Source organism: Nyctereutes procyonoides, unplaced genomic scaffold (assembly GCF_905146905.1).
Source record: "Nyctereutes procyonoides isolate TBG_1078 unplaced genomic scaffold, NYPRO_anot_genome, whole genome shotgun sequence".
In the NCBI taxonomy this organism is placed as follows: Eukaryota; Metazoa; Chordata; class Mammalia; order Carnivora; family Canidae; genus Nyctereutes; species Nyctereutes procyonoides.
The window spans coordinates 29,477,066-29,497,000 of NW_026575139.1; the positions used below are offsets into that span (position 1 = coordinate 29,477,066).

The window sequence follows — 19,935 nt, forward strand, 5'->3', positions numbered from 1 at the left end:
TGCTAAAAGTCTGCACAGTGTTTTAAAGCTCTTGTCACATCTCCTTGGTTAGGGTTCTGATCCATTGAGATGACCAACTTCCCCTCTGCACATCTCTTGACTCCGTGCAACCTCATCCCTGCTTCTTCAAGGTGGCCAACTTCTTTTTTTTTTTTTTTAAGATTTTATTTATTTATTCATGAGAGACAGAGAGGCAGAGACACAGGCAGAGGGAGAAGCAGACTCTCTTTGGAGAGCCCTATGGGGGACTCGATCCCAGGACCCCAGGATCATGAGCCAAAGGCAGATGCCCAACCACTGAGCCACCAGGCACCTCAAATTGGCCATCTTCTTAAAACATGTCAGATCTTTAAAGTGGAGGAAAAATTCTCAAAGAAGACGACTTCATCAGGGCAGGACCAGGATATACAAAGCACAAGTTCTACAGTCCTAGTCCATGCCCTTTACAGACATGGCTAATCAATCGCTTCTTTCCCACTCTCCTTGCAAGGCTGCGGGCTGCCACTTCCACAGGTTCTGCCCTGGCAGTGGAGCTGAGACCTATTTATCATTCTGGCTCTAACAGGATAAAGACGAAACACTAAAAGCAACAGACTGGAACTAATCCCTCTACTTTCCAAGGGAGTAAAAGGCTCCCCACCTCCACTGCTCCTACCCCTCCTACCCAAAACCCATTTTCATCACAGCGAGAGCTTAGAAGGGATTTTGAAAAGAGAAGAGGCTGCAAGAAAACATTGACCTTGGTTTTAATGAACGTATGAGGACGAAGGCCCATGCTGGGAGGTGTCCTGTGCCCACAGACAACAGTGCATTGGGAACCAAGGACTCTGCAGCAGTTCGACCAGAAAAGACTTAGCCTGAAGTCAAGGTAAACTAGGAATGTGTCACATTCTTTACATAAAATCTTCTGCCAACAACCTCTTAGCATTTTAGAGAGGATGACTGCAGCCCTAGCTGACATCTGGCTACAACCTCACTGAGAAATCCGGAGCCAAGCCACTCCCAGAAACAATGAGAGAGAATAAATGCTTAGGGTTGTTTTCAGCTATTCAAATTTTAGGGTGATTTGTTACACAGCATTAAATAATACACAAGTTACGTGTCATGAACATGTGTAAGGACCCGCACAGCCCAAAGAAATAGAATGCTAGCCACATAGAGAATTTACAATATCTAGTAGCCACATGAAAAGAGTAAAAAGAAACAGGTAAAATTAATTTTAATAATATATTTTATTTAGCCTAATATCTCCAAGTATTATCATTTCAAAACATAGTCTAGTCAATATTTTAAAATATTAATGAGGTTTTTTTTTTTTAAAGATTTTATTTATTTGAGATAGAGTAAACACATGCTGGGTGGGGGGAGCAGAGAGAGAGGAAGAAGCAGGCTCTCGGCAGAGCAGGGAGCCCTACACGGGGCTCTATACTAGGACCCTGGGATCACAACCTGAGCCAAAGGCAGCCACTCAACAATTGAGCCACCCAGCACCCCTGGTGAGATATTTTCATCTTTTCTTTTATTGAATCTTTGAAATCCAGTGTATTTTACATTGACAGCACATTTCAACTTAGACACTAAATTTTCAGCAGAAATACTTGATCCATATTGAGATTTCATAAAATTTACAGTTGAAAATGTAGATTCCACATATTTCAGTTCTTCTAAACACTCTTAAAAGTTTATCAATAATGGAAATGAGCGTCTGCTTTTCAATTTAAATCAACTAAAATTAAATAAAATTAAACCTCAGTTCCTCCTGTCACACTGGCCACACATCAAGTGCTCAGTAGCCACATGTGGCTGGTGGCCACGTATTGGTCAGTGCACATCTGGACTGTGCAAGGTTCTCACTGCCTGAGGGCAGGTGCTGTCCTCCACCAGAGCCCCTGTGACTCTGCTCAGGGTCCCTGTGGCCTGACTCTTCAGAACACTCTCATTCAGGGATCCCAGGGATCCATTCAACAGTTTTAGTGCCTGCCTTCGGCCCCGGCCATGATCCTAGAGTCCCGGGATCGAGTCCCACATCGGGCTCCCTGCATGGAGCCTGCTTCTCCCTCTGCCTGTGTGTCTGCCTCTCTCTCTCTCTGTTCTGTGTGTGTCTCTCATGAATAAATAAATAAAATCTTTAAAAAAAAACCAAAACACTCTCATTCAGGTGTGTCACCTCATAACCAGTTTCACTGTCTGACCGGGCCCAGGCCCTTTCCAACTCTCTCTGCGTGGCTTGACCTCAGTGGTGCTCCATCTCAGCCTTTCAGATCTCCCAGGCTCCGTGCTCTGCAGTTCTTGGGCTGGCCCACCCCCACGTGGCTCCCAGCCCCCGCACAGGCATGGTTCAGGGACCCTGCTTGCCTGGGAGGCCTGAGTAGGTGATGTGGTGTTCTCTGCTATGCAAAAAACCAGGGGTTGGCAATCTTGGGGTACACTCAGGGGCAAGCCACTTTCTTTTTTAAGATTTTATTTATTTATTCATGAGAGATACCAAGAGAGAGGCAGAGACACAGGCAGAGGGAGAAGCAGGCTCCCTGCAGGGAGCCTGATGTGGGACTCCATCCCAGGACCCTGGGATCATGACCTGAGCCAAAGGCAGGCAGACATTCAACCATTGAGCCACCCAGGCGTCCCAAGCCATTTTCTTTCCATGTATTGGAGACAGCCCCTGCCATTTTCATGCCCCTACAAGGTGGCACCAAGGCTGTAATAAAACATTACCATGGGCAGTCTCTGATCTCTACTTGGCAAACTCCTTTTGGCTCATGCCTCCAAAAGACTCCCATCACCTTCCCTGGCCCCTGCAGTGTGTTGTTCTGTCCCTTGGCTTCCTCTCTCCCTCTGGACTCAGGCTGGTGAACTGTTTAGGGGATGGGGCTCAATCCTACCACTTGGCTCCTTCAAGGCACCACTACCGGGGATCCCTGGGTGGCTCAGCGGTTTGGCGCCTGCCTTTGGCCCAGGGCGTGATCCTGGAGCCCCGGGATTGAGTCCCACATCGGGCTCCCGGCATGGAGCCTGCTTCTCCCTCTGCCTGTGTCTCTGCCTCCCTCTCTCTCTGTGTCTATCATGAATAAATAAATAAAATCTTTTTTTTTTTTTTTTTTTTTTTTTTTTTAAATTTTTATTTATTTATGATAGTCACAGAGAGAGAGAGAGGCAGAGACACAGGCAGAGGGAGAAGCAGGCTCCATGCACCGGGAGCCCGACGTGGGATTCGATCCGGGGTCTCCAGGATCGCGCCCTGGGCCAAAGGCAGGCGCCAAACCGCTGCGCCACCCAGGGATCCCTAAATAAAATCTTAAAAAAAAAAAAAAAGGCACCACTACCACCGCAGACGTCACTAACGGATCACATGCCCTTTCTCCCTGAGCCTCGGGCGGGGCTCCATCCCAACCCCTGAGATAACGCCCCCAACCTGTCATGCTGCTCCCCTCAACCTTGCCCTGTCCCACTCCCTAGTGAGGAATTTCACAGGGAGGGGAAAGATGGCTTCGAAGCAAGGAATCCGGTCACAGACTGAGGCACCAGAAGCGACCCCCCACCCCCAAACGGATGCAGACTTGGCAACGCGGCCACACGGGTCCCCTCTGGCCACGACCTCCCAGGGCCAGAGCTCCCTGAAATGAAAGCCCCGGGAACGTCAGAAATACTCCCCAACAGTTGGTTGAAAGAAGCTAAAAGCCAGCACCGCTGGGAAAAGATAAAGGGATGAAAATCTGAACTCTGAAAAGCAGCATCTGAAGGGGCATGACTGACAGTGTCTGGAATGGAGTGCGTGTGACCTGGACCACAGCGAGGGGGCACCGGCAGCTTTCCGGGGACACAGGGGAAGCCACCTGAGCGTCAGCGGTCACAGTGGCAGACAGGCCGGGGCAGGGCCATGTGGCTCCTGAAGGCACTGCCTCCTGACAGCAGGCTGCGTGTGGGGTCCTTGATCCTGCCAGGCCCTGGGTGCCCACCCCGGTGTCGGAGGGAAGGCCCGGATGCTCCTGCCTTCGGGGTTCTGCTGCCACCGAAGGGGAATCGGTCTATACACGAAGGACAAGACTTCCAAGTTCTTGCACGGCCAGAAAACGTCCTTTCCGGAGTCCCAAATGCACAAGGAGGACACGAGGAGTGGGACAGGGCAACGGAGGGCCGGGGTCCATCAGGTACTCCGCAGAGGGTCCTCCCTCCTAGGAACTCTTCCCTGGAGAAGGAGCCCTCCCCCAGCCTGCTTCACTCCAGCATTTCAACAAGGGCCCTATTATCTTTTGTCTTTTAAATCTCTTCAGACACCAGCACCCTCCATTCCCCCTCACCAGCCAGAGAGAGAGAGAGAGAGAGAGAACACACAAGTACCTCATTGATCTCACATTATAAGGAAATGAAGTGTTCCAGCCATAGAATATTTTTCAAAGAACTTAGGTTTACCTCTTTAAGAATCAACACTTCCTATTATATTTGATCATATTTCTGGAAAATTTTCTGAACTGAATGACAGTCTGCTGACGTACCAAACCGGTACACTGAGTGTAATTTATCACTTCCTGATGACTCAGGGACATGTTTCTGAGCCCTCTTTACCACAGCCTACAGGCCTAATGATCTGTACTTCCACCTTGGGCCACTTTTACCCTGGCTGAGCCTGCCCTCTGGCCAAGCGAAAGGAGCGCACACCCTGCAGAGATTGTGCCCTGGGCCCTGGTCATCTGGAACACTCTCCCGCTAGATGCCTGTATGATTCTCTCTTTTCCATTCATGCCACAGCTCAAACACCATCTTACCCGAGAGCCCTTTCCTGGCCATCCTTCTCAGCTCTCTGTCCCCTTTTGTGGCTTGATTTTATTTTCATGCTCTTCCCCCCCTCTCCTGCCCATGCAATGCATTGTATATTTATCTGTTTATGGTCTGTCTCTCCCCCAAGGATGTGAGCCCCTCAAGAGCAGGGCTTTTACCCATATTGTTATCCCAGAGCCTGGAACAGTCCTGACACATAGTGCTCAGTAAATAACGGCTAAGTGAAGGACTAAATGATGCCACCAGCGTGTGCTTGTTGGGGAAGGGGGGGGGTGCTCCAACCTCCTATGGCGCGTCCTGGTTGGTCTTTTGCTGTCAACTGTCCCTTCTCAGTATAGCAGCAGCTCCTAGCAATTCTCTCATCTTGCTTCTTCTCATCTGCTGTATTCGTAATGCAGGAAAACCTAAAGGTTGCCAGGAGATGGCCAACCCTCTGATGTACTTAAGCTGATTTTTACAATGTTTGTTTCCAGGCTGTGGCCTAAGGGCAATTCCACACCTGTCTTCTGGGTTAAGTCCAAGGGTGCAGGACTATTAGTTCTCTGCTCAGGGATCTTTGTAGCTTCCTTCTAGTCTGATGTCTGGAGTCCACCCATAAACTCTCCTACATGTGTGTCTTGAGCATCCCCAGACACATCCACAAGCATTTTAGGCTTCTAGTTTAGCAGAAGGGGAGCTGCATAGCTCCATTAGACAGTGTTTCAAGGGAAGAGAGTGGGGAAGGAGTAGGTCCAGTTTATTCTTTGTGAGAATTTTAAGGTTTCCCACTCTACTGAACACAAGTGGTCTGGGTCTTTGTACACTTCACCCTCTGGCCTTATTCTCCTTCATCTAAACACTTTCAGCCCTTCAGCTATGCTTGGGGCCACCTTACTTCTACAGAAGCAGGTCAACAAAATCAAAGATGGTTTGAGTTGAGAGGCACCTCGGAGATCCTAAGTTCAAGCCTCATCTGACAGATGAGGAGACTAAGGCTCAGAGAAAGGAAGTGCCTCACCTAAGAAAACATAGCCCCTTGAGGGCAAGGCTGAGCCCTAGAAGTGGGTCACTTGGTTTTCATTCCACACCATCTCTCCATCCCCCCATACCTTCATCCCCGGTGGCCAACATCTGTTCCATCCGGGGCCACTCTGTTCTGCTGGTCCTGGCCTTGCAAGTGCCAGAAGGGCAGGTCTCACGCTCTGAGCATGCCAAGAGATGTCCCCCACCTCTGAGCTCTGAGACTATGTTGCTCGTGTTGTACACGCAGCCACACCTCGCGTCGTGGGATGGCAGGAAGGAGGCACTGCTGCCCTTGAGCTACACTTGGAGCTCTTCCTTATGGGTCCAGAGGAGCAGAAAGGGTATACCTGGGGCAGACTTGCCTCCGTGTCTCTGAAATGTGGCCCGAGCCTTATCTTGCCTAGGGAGTATAATCAAAAAGGTTCTTCCATTTGCCCCCACTGTTCCAAAATACTCCAGCCTGCCACTCCTACCTATTCTGATGTGTTCACAAAAGTCCTCCGGGTGGTCACTCTGTCTCTGGCCAGATACTCTTACAGGGTATAGCTGAAATTCAGGGTGTGGGGGAGATAGGCAGGGCTGGGCTTCAGTCGGGCAGCAAAGCTTTGTGGGCCTCGTTCTGAAGAGCAGGAAAGACGCTAAAGATGTTTGCTATTTGCAGCTTTGCCTCTGACCAGCCTTGGCCCTGTCTGCTTCCCTGTTTGGCGGCTCCAAAGGAACAGGGAGGGGACAGCACAGCAGCAGTTATGGGTCCTTTAGTCATCCTCCTCCCTGGCCTGCATCTGTGTGCTCAGCCAGCCCTGCTTCCCAGGGCGCCAGGTCTCTCGGGGTGCAAAAATTAGACCCTATTTCAAACCCTGTTACAGAGCTGCCTGATGTCTTAGGGGATGGGTGGGACAGCAAGCCTCTTCTCACCACCTTGCAACTGCTGCTGGAAGGAAGCACTGACCTGTTGATGGGGGCGAGAAGAGAAACCCTGGTCAGCTTTGGACTATCCCAGTGATGGATGGTTCAGGGACAAAGTTTTCCTTCTTGCTCTCTGCAACTTCTACTCACTGGCCCCAGTTCTACTCCTTCACACCCTACAGAATAAGTCCCATGAGTCTGCTGCTTCTTCTGTTGGCTCAATGCTAAGCACTGATGGGAGATTCAGAAGTGTGAGACATGGTTAAGAAGTCTACTTTCATTGAGGAATCAAGAGTGATTCTATTCAGTCACTAAATACTTTTAAAAATAATTATCCTGATGGGCTTTATCATTGTAATGTTAAAAGATGTTTATTATAAAAATGTTGAGGGGTGCCTGGATGGTGCAGTTGGTTAAAGTACCGGACTCTTGGTTTCGGGTCAGGTCTGATCTCAGGGTCGTAGGTTCGAGCCCCGCATCTGGCCCTGCGCTCAGCTCAGAGTCTGCTTGAGTTTCTCTCTCCCTCTCCCTCTGCCCCCTATCATGCTTGCTCTCTCTTTCTCTAAAATAAATAAATAAATCTTTAAAAAAAAAAAAAAGGTGAGGGGCACCTCGGTGGCTCCGTCAGTTAAGCATCTGACTCTTTTTTTTTTTTTTTTTTATTTATTTATGATAGTCACAGAGAGAGAGAGAGGCAGAGACACAGGCAGAGGGAGAAGCAGGCTCCATGCACCAGGAGCCCGACGTGGGATTCGATCCCGGGTCTCCAGGATCGCGCCCTGGGCCAAAGGCAGGCGCCAAACCGCTGCGCCACCCAGGGATCCCCTAAGCATCTGACTCTTGACCTCGGCTCAGATCTTGATCTCACAGTCATGAGTTTAAGCCCCACCCTGGGCATGGAGCCTACTTAACAAAAAAAAATGTTGAAAAAGCCAAAAGACAGAAGGGGAGATTACCCATAACTCTACTTTCCTACTGCTAACATTTTGGTCTATATGGTTTTTGCATTTCTTCCCCCAACAAGTGTTGATGGAGTAAACCCAAAGCAAGATGCTGATCTAGGATCCAGGAAGGACACACAGGTACGTCAGACTTGGATCTTGCCCTAAAGATGCTTCAGGGGAAAGAAGACATAACATGGGCTGCAGAAACAGAAACACCGGGCAGCCCCGGTGGCTCAGCGGTTTAGGGCCGCCTTCAGTCCAGGGCAGGATCCTGGAGATCCAGGATCGAGTCCCACGTTGGGCTCCCTGCATGGAGCCTGCTTCTCCCTCTGCCTCTCTCTCTCTCCCTCTCTGTCTCTCATGAATAAATAAATAAATAAATCTTAAAAAAAAAAAAAAAGAAACAGAAACACCTCATTTTAAAGGCACTTCCTAGTTGCCTGATCATGGATGAGTAAGCCTCAGTTTACTCATATGTTCACTGGACCTGGTAATGGCACCTACCTTGTTAGGTTGTTGGAGGGAATCAGAGAGGTTAAAGTTTGCGAGACATCTAAGTATCCAATGAATGTGGCCTCCATAAATGTGGCCTCCATAAAAATACAGAGGCAACGGCTATCACAGAGGCCCCACAGGTACAGATCAAAGAGCGCAAGTATCTGTTTAGCAGAGAGACACCAAGCCCCAAGCCCCTGCAGACCATTTCCAGAGCCAGTTGCACACCGCCTGTGAGTGTACCACGCAAACTGTCTGATTCAGCGAACACAACTGCTGCCCAGGCCTGATCATCAGTGACTCCAGTCATAGCTCCCTGCTCCTCTCAGAAGCCCTGGGTTTCCCATCTAGTTAGCCTCCTTATGTCTTTGCCCCCAAGTCACAGGGAAGGTGTTTCAGGTCTTCTCCAGAAGCAGACAGGGGCTAAATCTTCAATCTTCTAACTGTAATGAACTGCTCCGATACAGGCTCACCTCTGACCCCCCGGGTGGTTTCCTCTGCTACAGCAAGACAGCTCCCTGGGTGGTTCTACCCGGCGTTGCCTGCCAGTGCCCTCCACATCTCTTGAAATGACATTTCCCCAGACCTGAGGGCTTCTTCCGCTAGCAGAGCTGATAATCTCTGCAAGCCAGAGAAGAAAGACAGGCCCAATGCCTGGAGCAGCCAGTGGCGAAACTGCTACTACTACACAGAGATATAGGGCCCATCAGAAGAGTGAGTATCACCCTAAAACGAATCCTGGAACCTTGGGCCTCAGGCCTCTCAGGGAGGTGACTCTTGGCCTGTCAGGCCTTTACCAGTCCTGGCGCCTCTGTGCTGTCCCTATTGGCAGGTCCTACTGGCAGGCTTCAACATGACCCGGGATGGGGCCCCAGTGACAGTGACGGGAGACCAGGCCCTGCCCATCTGAGCATTTTGGCAAGGGGGAACTGTGGGTGTTCACACATCTCTCTCCCCACCCTCTTTCTGGTGTGTGGCACCTAGACAAATGAAATATAAAATCATTTTCTGTCATTTAGGCAAAGCATATTCCCACAGTTCCGAAATGCACACATTATAAATAAAATATAAACCTATCCAGATCTGATTGAAGCCTCTGCTCTCAGGGAATAGTACCAAAAAAGCACCAAATCTGTGTCCTCTCTTGAGAGGTGAGCAGGGATCCCTGCGAGGCCGGGGGCAGTGGGGGGGTGTCATTGCAGGACCTTCTCCTGACAGAGGACTGTCCCTCCGCAAGCAATAAACCTAACACCTTTCAGGAAAATTCCCTTAAAGCCATTGATTTGCGGGGTGCCTAGGTGGCTCAGTGGTTGAGCCTCTGCCTTTGGCTCGGGTCATGATCCCGGGGCCCTGAAATCGAGTCCCTCATCAGGCTCCCTTAGAGGAGCCTGCTTCTCCTTCTTCCTCTGCCTCTGTCTCTGCCTCTCTCTGTGTGTCTCTCATGAATAAAAAAAAAAAAAAGCCACTATTTGCTTCTAGAAATGAAGTTCTCATTAGCTTGTCTAAGGATCAACAAACCTTACAAATCATTTAACCCCAATTTGACATAAAATAACCAAGGTCGAGACACACACATACTTTGTCCACGGTCATCAGCAGTATTGCAATTGTAGGTTAAGAAAACCCTAGTCTAAGAAAACTCATGCCTAAGACTTTAACGGTTCCAAACAGGAAGTGTTGCAAATGAGTACCTCTATCCGAAAACATTCATAATGGACAGTCTTTTAAAAATATGTCTGCAAAGTGAAATTCCGTGTGGCACCTTAGCATCCCACCCATGCCTCTTAGAGAACTAGCATATGGAAAACCTGAGTGCCAAACCAATCACAAATGTTCTTCCCAACTGTGAGGTCTGAAGACTGAAGGCCGGCCGAGTCTGCTCCGCCGCCCGCATTAGCTGCTGTCCAGGGCCAGCGTGCATCCATGTGGACTCAGGTGGATTTCCCCACATGCATGCCTTGCCCAGAAAATACAGCATGGAAAAATCACAAACGCTGCCACATTGTAAGCAGCCATTTAGGGATGGAGTCAGTATCTCCCTGTAGTTTCTACATGTTCCGTAACCAGTTTTTCACATCAAAATTTGTGACACACGGGCTGACAGCAGGACAGAGTATTAAAAATCAGGACCTCCCTGAGAAATCCGGGCCATACGGTTGCTATGCCGACACCCCACAATGCCAAACGGCGCCTCCAAGGTCTAGAAGCAACTTGGCCGGCTTCGAATAGCCCAGACATTGTGAAGGCAGAGCTGCCCCCCTGGCCCAGGCTGTTATGCAGACCCCCCCCTTCCCAGCCCTGCTCTCTGATTCCCCAGGGGAGTGATGATGACGCTTGTCTGAATTTTCTCAACCTCTGTCAGCAGGGCTGGCCACATCATTCCCTAAGAATTTGAAAACCCACATGCAGCGTCCTGGCCCAACTAGACAGGGACGTGTTTTGGAATGGCAAGAAGACCAGGGAGAGGTTCACCACAGCGTTCCGGGAGCAAGCAAAGCTCAGCTGCACCTGCCTCTTTTAGGCTGGACACAGAGTTCAAATTCTGGAGAAGATGAACATGTATTCCCCTTACTTATAGTCAGGTTGAAGCCAGGAACAAAACAGTCGAGGGCGGGGGAGGCAGGTATGAAGCTTGGCTACTCCCAGAGATGGGCAGAAATCCGACTTCTTTCGCCTAACAAGTACTTATTAAGTCTTGCTGTGTGCATCAGTATGGAGATGTAAGAAGCTTCCAGCATAGTCGCTGTGTGACAGCGTATATGACTAAGAATCGTCAAGAAGTCAAATACCTCAGGAGGTAGGAAGACAATGCAAGGCTGTATCCACGGAGGTGTGGGGACCGGTGCCCATGAAACAGACACCAGGGCTCAAACTTAACAGAGAGGGAGCTGGCCATGCCCCCCGGGGGCCAGAGGACTGTCTGCGGCTCACTCCCCTCACTCCCGGGGACTCCCACTCTCCCTCTCTTCCTGCACCCGTCCTCCCTGGCTCCCTGGGATCTTCCACATAATCCTTCACACTTTAAACTTAGCTTCCAGTTCACAGCCCTGTTCCAATCTGCAGCAAGTCAAACCCCACGGGAACAAGGAGCGGGCCAGAGGCTGCTCACTGGAGCGCCCCCAGGACCTCCAATTTCCACCCCTCCAAACAAGTGCCACATGCCTCCAGCAGGGCCCACCCAGCCACGCCAGGTCTGAGTGGCCTTTCCGGCAGATGTCACAGGCTAAGGAGGAGTGAAGAGAGGTCCAAGAGCAAGGTCTGGATTCTGAAGAAGAGACACATGTGAGAAGACCCGGCCTCGCCTCCGCCTCCGGCGCGCGGTCACCCTGCGCTCCGTTCCCTGGCATTCCCCTTTCATTCTCCCCTCGAAGCTCCCCTCCTCCTCCCCCTCGGGCTCAGACCCTCCTCCCAACACGTCACTGTCACTGAAGGACAGACCGCCTGGCCAGCCTGGTCCGCCAAGACGTGGCCGGCCCTGTCGGGGTGTAGGAGCCGGCAGCCTGCAGCCGGTAGGGGCCCCGCCTGTGGAAGCTCCCTGCGGCCTGGGGTCACTCTGGTTTGGCCAGATCCCACTCCCAGCTGTCAGCCTGCTGAGATCCCAAACCCTGGGGTCTTTACACGGGAGGCTTTATCCTCATCGGCCTTTGGGGCCAAATACCCTCAGGTGCTCTGTAAACTGTTCCTGGTGACAGGGACCCTCAGCTCAAAAGGGAACACTCCATCTGATCAGGCTCATCCCCGGAGTTCAACAGGCCAGGGATCTGGGAATGGGGGGGGGGGGGGGCTGGGGAAAACCCATAAACCCCAAGGTCGCCACAGGCAAGCTAGGAAATACGGTTCCTTTGCAGAGGTTTTTTTACTTCTTCCCGGGGGAGGAAGGGGGGTAAGAAGACACGGCATCTGGGGCAGGTTGGGAATGTAAGAACGCTTCCACACCGACACCCGCCTCCACCATATTCCCGGGGCTCAGCTGCCTTTGCAGAAATACCCCAGATCCTACTCCACACGAGCCTTCGCCCTCCTGGACCTGCACCTCCCGGAGGAGCTCCACGCTCCTCCCTCCCGGGGCCCAGCTCTTTCCCATCAGAATGCCCCCCCAGCTCTACTCTCCCACCCTGGGCCCCGCACTTTGCTCCCCCTCCTCCTTCCCGGGCCGCTTCTGGCCCAGCCGCCCCAGCCTGGCAGCGTGTCCCAGGGTCGCCCGAGGCTCTCGGCCGCCACCGGCCCGGGTCGGGAGATCGCGGCCCGCCCGCCCCTCCAGCCTCAACAGGTGCCCCTGCCCCACGGGGCTGTCACCCGGGCCCGGGCGGAGGCGGGGGCAGGGACGCCCCCTGCAGGGCGGAGGGGGCTCCGCACGCCCCAGCCCTGGTCCGCGGAGCGCCTGGGGCCCGGGCAGAGGCGCAGAGGCCCCCGCCGCGCTCCGCCACCTTTGTTTCCCTGCTCGCGCGTCGCGGGGCTGACCTCGAGAGAGGAAATCTCCCGGCCCGAGCGCACACACCGCCGGCTCGCCCGCCGCCACGGACCCTCGTGTTGGGGTGAAGGGCGCGTACAGGAAGAGACCTTTCCCGGACCCAGAGAATGCCGCGCGTGCGAGCGGGGGAGTCAGTCCTCCGCGCCAAAGAAGCAAGTTCAAGTTGGTCCGGGCTCAGCCCCTAGCGACCCTCCCTTGCCCAGCGCCCCCACCCCACGTCCTCTGCGCCCCGGAGACTAGAGAGGGGTGCGCGCGGCCACCTACGCGCTCCGCCGCGCCAGGTTCCCACCGCCGGGTCGCCGTGCGCGCGGCCCCGCCGCCTTCCTGGGGCAGGCGAGGTGCGGCCGGCCCCGGCCCCGGCCCCGGCCCCCGCCCCGGTCCCCGGCCCCGGCCCCCGCCCCGGCCCCCGCGGCGCGGCGCAGCGCTCAGGGAGCCACGTTCCCAGTCGCGCGCGCACGCCGGGCCCACCAAACTTGCAGCACTTTCTCCCAGCCCCCACCCGCTGTCACCCTCCCTCCGTCCGTGCGCCCCGGCCCGGCCGGCCCGACAGGGGTTGCCATAACAACGGGCAGGAATGCTCCAACAAATACAAAGCCGGCCGGGCGCGGCGGGCACGCAGCCCCCGGCCCCGCGCCCTCCGCAGCCGCGCGGGGCCCCGGACGCGCGCCGCCTCCCCGCCGGCCGCCCGGCGCGCGGGGCGTACTCACAATGAGCGGGATGGTGCGGTCCTCGCGGAGCTGCTCTGGCCTCCCGCCGGCCCTCGGCGCGCCCCGGCCGCCGGAGGATGCTGCGTGGGCTCGGTTGTCCTGCCATAAGTAGTAGAAAGTGCCCAGGATCCAGGCTACGGTCAGGATGGCGATGGCATTGGCGCGGATCTTCCTCATGGTGGGCGGGCGGGCGCCCCGAGTGGGGGCGCGGGCCGGCTTGCTCCGGGGCCCGGAGTGGGGGCGCTCGCAGCCCCAGCTGTTTGTTTTCGCTCGCGCCCGGCTGCTCAGTCCTGCAGAGCAGAAAAGGGAGAGAGGTGGGGGGTGGGGGGTGATAGGGAGAGACCGGAGCGCGGAGCGATCCTCACGGTCCTAATGCCCTTCAGCCCTGAGCGCGCGCGTCCCCCGGGCGCCCATTCATTCGCGCGCAGAGCCCGCCCCGCGCTCCGGCCCCCGCCGCGCGCGGGGAGAGGAGCACGGCGGGTGCCCAGCGGCGCGGGAGCAAGGCCCCGAGAGCCGCCCGCCCGCGGTGGAATGGCGACGGGCCAGAGCCAGCCTCTGCTCCCACCGCTCCGCGACCGAGCGCCCGGCGGCTGCCCCCGCGCGGCCCTGGCCGGTCCCGCCTCCCTCCCCCGCCCCCGGCCCGAGCGGCCCTGAGTCACCGGCTGAGACGCGCGACCCCGGCCCCGGCCCGGCCCGGCCCGGCCCGCGCCGCGGAGCTGCAGCCCCGGGCTGCCGGGCTGCGCTCGCAAGTGCGTTCTGGCGCGGGGTTCAAGGTGTGCGCGGCGAGGCCTGGGGAAGGGACGGCGGGGCGGGAGGAGAGGCTGGAGTTTGCACGGGAATCCTCCGCAGCCTAGGATGCCGAGCCGGCCCGGGGCCCGCCCGGAGGAAGGATTGGCAGCCGGTGCACTTGACGATCGCAGAGAGCGGAAGGGATGGGGCTCTGCTTCACAGCCAGGGAAAGAAAGATGCGGGTACAACTACCCCACAGCTTCCTTTGGCCCGGGGCTCCCAGCTTTCACGAGGCTTCCCTCCAGACCTTTCACTGTCCTCTGAACAACCGCGGGGTATCATCACCGCTATTTGCCTAGGGAGGAAGGAGGCCAGGGGAGGCTGGAAGACTGGCCCCAGGCCACACACTACTAATTAGTGGGCAGAGCCTAGTCGAGAAGCCACCTCTCCGTTTGCACTTTCCACAAAGTGCAAAACACGGTGGTGAGAGACGGACACAGAAATCACGGAGATTTTGCCCCAGCCCTGAAGGCATTGAGAATCCCGTGTGGACTGCTGTCGATCAGAGCAGAAGGCAAGGTGGGCTGAATTAGTTCTAGGAGAGCAGCACAGTGTCGGGCACAGAGGAGTAAATACCATATGGCAAGGCAGTCTCACAGAAGGCTTCTCACAGAAGGTGGACAAACCTTTGAATAAATTCTTAAGAGGCGGGGCAGGGGGAGGGCAGGGTAAGCATTAGATGCATGGAATAGCCAGAGCAAAGGTCTAGAGGATGGCAGTACTTGATGTGCTCCAGAAAAGAGAGCTGCCTGGCATTGCTGGGGCCCAGAATGCTGGAAAGGGCTTGGTGGGGCTTGACTTGGGCAGGCTGAGCCCTGGAATGCCAGGGGCAGAGCTGGCAGGGAGCTTACTTCTTGCTGTTGCTTTTGGACACTGGCTCTCACCGAGGGTACTGGCCCACATAAGGTCCCTGACTCTAAATGAAGCTGCCTCAGGTATCAGGCAAAGGTGAGGTCACCGCGCATGTCTTCCCCAACCACCCCCATCTGCACCACTTATTTTTTCCCTGTTTCTCCAGCATGAAGGACTGACCCATGCATGTAATAGACCCTCATTATGTTGCTATTGGAATGAAATAAAATGAAGGAAGGAAAAGCCTAATGAGTTTTTGCTGCAGAAAGATCATCATTGGCACTGCAGTACCCTCCTCCTCACTCAGAACATGAACCTCGAGGACACGTAGACACGTCCAAAAATGACCCCACCAAGAATACGACCCTGGAAAAGGAGTGTACAAAGAGGGTCTCACAAAGAGTAGCAGAGAATCCGAGGCCTGAGTGTGGAGATGCCACTGGCCCTGGAGCTGTGGGCCAGCCTTGCCCTCCTGGGTGTCTCTTGCTTGGGGAGTTTAATTAGACTGCAGTAGGGGCAGGATTCACTCCCATAGACGGAGAAAACCACTGTTAAGCCATAGCCTGGTTTCCACCGGAATCATGGAGCTGATCCAGTGGCCATGTCCTCCATGAGAAGCGAGAAAAACCTTGCTGCTTAAGAGTTGGGCCCCACAGGCATTTCCAAACATCAGGAAAAGGTACGGGAACTGCCTTCTTGGAGTCCCCACTTGCACACAGGCTCTCAGGCCAGCGAAGTGGAAAGACTTGGGGAATGGCCCTCTGTTGCCACTGGCTGCTTCCCTCAGCCAGGCCTGGCCTACACATATCTAGTTGCCTCTGGTCTTGGGAAAACCAGGTGAGAGGATGTGGGATCCAAAGACATTACATCAACTCCTAGTGAGAAGCTCCAAACTCACCCCTAGGCATTGGGGGTGGTGGTGGTAGTGGAGCTGGAAACCAAAATCAGACTGATGGGTTTTCCGATGGTTCTAGAAGGAGGAAGACTGTGTGAAGAGAGGGAGGGAAGCAGAAGCTGGAATTTGGCAGGATTTCTACATGGCTCTTCTCTTCCTCATCAGGGGTCAGTGGTGAGGATGCTATAGCGCTGTACCAACTGTCACTTCCTGGGAGCTCTGTCCCAAAGAGAAGGCTGTCCCCCAACACACACCACCATGCCACCACCACCAGAAAAACCCCATAACTTCTCTGTGATGTTAGACTTCACAGCCAGTCTTCCCTTAGGTAGACGCAGTAAACTTTCCCCAGGGCAGGGCCAGGGTGGGGGCAGGGGTCGGGAGGCAGGTCATTACCGTGCTCATTTGGCCAACAGAAATTTGACCTAGGCAGGAGTTAGGTGATGGGTCTCCAGCCACAGGTACATCGCAAGAGCCTGGGAATACGGGCTGTCACCTTACCTACAGCCCATGGGCTTTCTTCCAGATTTGAATCCTAAATAGGTGCACGGCTGAGGCTCAGCCCTCCCCGAGATGGCTTTCAGTGTTCAGATATGACAGTGAGCATTGTTTTCTCTCCGGTCCTAGGAATGGAACCGTAGAATCATAGAATCAAAGCGACGCCCAAGAAACTTGGTGTTGCCCAGCATCCATTGAACAAGAGTGGTGATAATCGCTGTAGTTCACTGGGTACCCAGCAGGTGCCAGCTGCTGAGCTGGCTCCTCACATATGTGATCTCTGAAGCGCCACAGCCTGCAGACCCGGACTTGGGGAAACTCTTATACAGCAGGTAAGAGGTGGGCTGGATTTGAGTCCATTCCCTATGCCAGTGTCTGGGTGCCTGTGCAGGGCTTCTGAGCACCCTAGGTGGTCTGCAGGGTGGTCAGAAGTTCTGTAGGCTGGGACCTCACCTCCAGGTTGGGGCGTCCATTTTGTCCTCTGGAGAAGGAGGGATGCGCGGAGATGACCTCCAAGGTCCCTCCAAGTGTGCCTTTTTGGACTGCTGGTTCCTTGGGCACTTTCTTTCGAAATGTGGCATTGTTCTCCGGCACCTCCCTTTCTCTTTTGAAGCCGTTGAAGCCAGCAGCTGGGCAAAGCCACGTGCCTTTGGCACTCCCAGAGGCCCCAGGGAACACTCTCCCCCTGTGCATTTGATGTGGGGATGGATAACAGGGGGAAAAGGGCATATAGTCTGGGTGGGATCCTAGCTCTGGAGCTAGGTAACCTGCATTCAAAAGCTGTTAGGAGAGTCACCTATTAGGAGAGTGGCTTGGGCATATTCCTATCCTGTTTCCTCAAGGGGCATTGACAGCGCTTAACTTGCTGCACTGTTGGGAGAGATAGGAAATAAAGTACGGAAAGTCCAGTGCTGGTCACCCCTCCAGGCACCCACCTCACCCCGCCCCTCTCACAGGCACTGCTGCTGGCTGCTGGCACCAGGGGCTCTCAAAAGGCCTGGCCAGGGTGCACGCAGGGGACGGCTCACCAGAGCTGTGAAGGAGAAAAGACCCCAGACAGGCCCAACAAGGATGACCGTCCTGCCCCAGAAGTGCGCGGCTGCCTCCCTCTTTAGAGCCTGCGCTGAGCAGCCCCGAGGGGGCAGGGGAGACGCAGAGTACGGGCCCTGGCTGCTGCTGGGTGTCCAGTCTTGTCAGCATACCCATTACCCTTGAGACTCCATCAACTCGGAAGCCTCTTGCCCTGTTTGCAGCTGCAGCAGGGACCCGGATAGTGAGGGAGGGGGATTCGTTAGACCGCCGTGTCTGCCCTCAGCAGAAAAGGAGGCAGACATGGTGAATAGAATGTGTGTTACCGTGCAACAGGCGCTGTGCCAAAGCAAGATCTCAGAATACTCACGATGACCCGGTGACGAAGGTGGGACCCTCTCCATTTCACAGACGAAGATACTGGTGCCTGTAAGAGGTCACCCAGCCATCATAGGATCACCACTGTCAGCTGGCCATGCTTAAGGCACCATTGTACCTAAGGGAATGTTATTTCTAAGTTTCTATAAACCATCAAGGAGAGCACCTGGCTCTTTGAAAGAAACTCCAAGAATCTTCTGATCAGTCATCGTCCCCCCCCCTTTTTAAAAGATTTTATTTATTCATGAGAGACACAGAGAGAGGGGCAGAGGGAGAAGCAGGCTCCCTGTGGTGAGCCTGATGCAGAACTTGATCCCAGGACTCCAGGATCACAATCTGAGCTGAAGGCAGAAGCTCAACCACTCAGCCACCCAGGCGTCCCAGTCATCGTTCTCCCATTTGGCTTTTCATATCGATTCCTGCCACTGGAATGTAAGCTCCATGAGGGCAGGAGTTCTTGTGTGTTTTCTTCATCACTGTCTCCCCAGCACTTAGAACAGCACTTGGCATATAGCCGCACACAGTACATGCTTGTTAAGTACTTATTAATGCAAGGAAGGGAGGGAAGAGAAGGAATGGGCGGCTGTGAGCGCCATCAGTGCAGGACTAGAGCCCAGAGAAAGGGAGTGACTCATCTGGGGGTCAGTCAGCGTGGGCCAGTGGGGGGAGTAACTCGGTTCCCCAACAGTGCCTCCCCAGGAGCACTGTTCCCCTTCCTGCAACCACGGGACCAGGGGCCAAATGTTGCTGCCCCATGATGGTGGGGCAGGGGGTATGGGATATGGAAAGGTCCCCTGTGGTCCCATCAGAATTTGGGAGGAGTGACCCTGGTTCTGGTGGATAACTGCAGGAACTACGTATTATTACTGATCATAAAATGAGCCAGCTGTTGCATTTGGGGATAATAAGATTGCAGTGGCTGAGGGTTAATTAGAAATGTGTCAAATGCTTTTTTTCTTAACAGTAAGGAATTTCTACAAAGGAGAAATGCAAAAATAAAGCCAGCTGGTCAGCAGAATTGGTCCCAGAGGCAGAGCCCTCTGCAAGGCCTCCCTGCCCTCCTCATCTCTGCGGTGCTCACCTTCATCCCTTCCCCCTCTCCACAGCCTCTATGGAGATGAGTGGCAAAGGTCCTCAGAGCCAAACAGATGGCCCGAAATACCAGGGCAGTGCTTGTCATATGTCCGTCTCTCACCCTTGAATGAGAGTTCCTCTGAGCAGGGCCTGGCAGCCTTCTTTTGTCACCGGTTTCTAGCACAGTTTTTGAGCATCATGGCAGCACTCCTTGAGTATTTGTGCAATGAGTGGATGAGTAAATACCTAGGGTGGAAGGCTGCTGTGACTCCCCCTTCTGTCCCATGAAAATTCCACAAGCCTGCTCAGAATGCAAAGGCTGCTTACTCACAGGGTGCTGTTCCTGGTCCTTTTCTTTCCTTTCCTTCTTGAGGCCTACCACACCAGGCAGGACTAGAGTTCCAGGGATACAAAAATGAGCAAAACCTGATCACAGCTTCAGAGGAGCCCAGTAGCTGATCATGGGGAAATACACATCAATTGCCACAAGAGGATATAATGGAATTCTATTGAAGCACAAAGGGGGCTTCTTAGAGTAGGAACTCATCTGGGAACGGAATCTCTAAGGGTAGGCAGGTAGGCAAGAGGTGGAAGGGTGTTCTGGGAAGAAGAGGCAAACAGAGGACACTAGGATGTGGAAGTGCACGGGAGCCCAGGAAACGGGGTAGGGGGCAGTGACAAGGTTAGAGGTGTAGGCATCAACCGGTTAGCAGATATCTTTCATGTCTTTATAGGACATTTGGACTGACTCTGGTAAGCCATGGAGAACCATCTAAGATTTTGAAACAGGGAGTGACATGATCAGTTATAAATTTTAGTGAGGAGGCTGGAGACTAGCAGAAGATCACAATGATATAATAGTCCAAGCAAGTAGTTGTTGTGGGCCTGGGTGAGGACAGAAACAAACTCTGGAGGAGAGGGAGAGGGCAGACTCAAAGGATGTGGCGATCAGTAGGAAGTGGGGTTAGAGAAGGGAGTTAAGAATAGCATGCAGATTTCTTGTGTAAAAGACAAGTGCTTTGGTGTAAGGTCAGGAACCATTCATTGAAATGAGAAATACAGGAGGAGGAACAATTTGAGAGACATGTTCAACTGAACCTGAGGTCTCTGTGGTCTGCC

The 19,935-nt window shown here is 53.8% G+C and overlaps 1 protein-coding gene across 1 annotated transcript in view; it reads right to left on the minus strand.

Moving 5' to 3' along the window:
* GALNT16 (polypeptide N-acetylgalactosaminyltransferase 16) overlaps window positions 1-13,831 on the minus strand; it is a 91,899-nt gene extending 78,068 nt beyond the window's left edge. The window contains exon 1 of the mRNA XM_055304161.1: window positions 13,302-13,831. Coding sequence (XP_055160136.1) covers window positions 13,302-13,478 — 177 coding nt within the window. The 5' untranslated portion in view covers window positions 13,479-13,831. The remainder of the gene's footprint in view (window positions 1-13,301) is intronic.
* Between the last annotated feature and the right edge of the window lie 6,104 nt (window positions 13,832-19,935).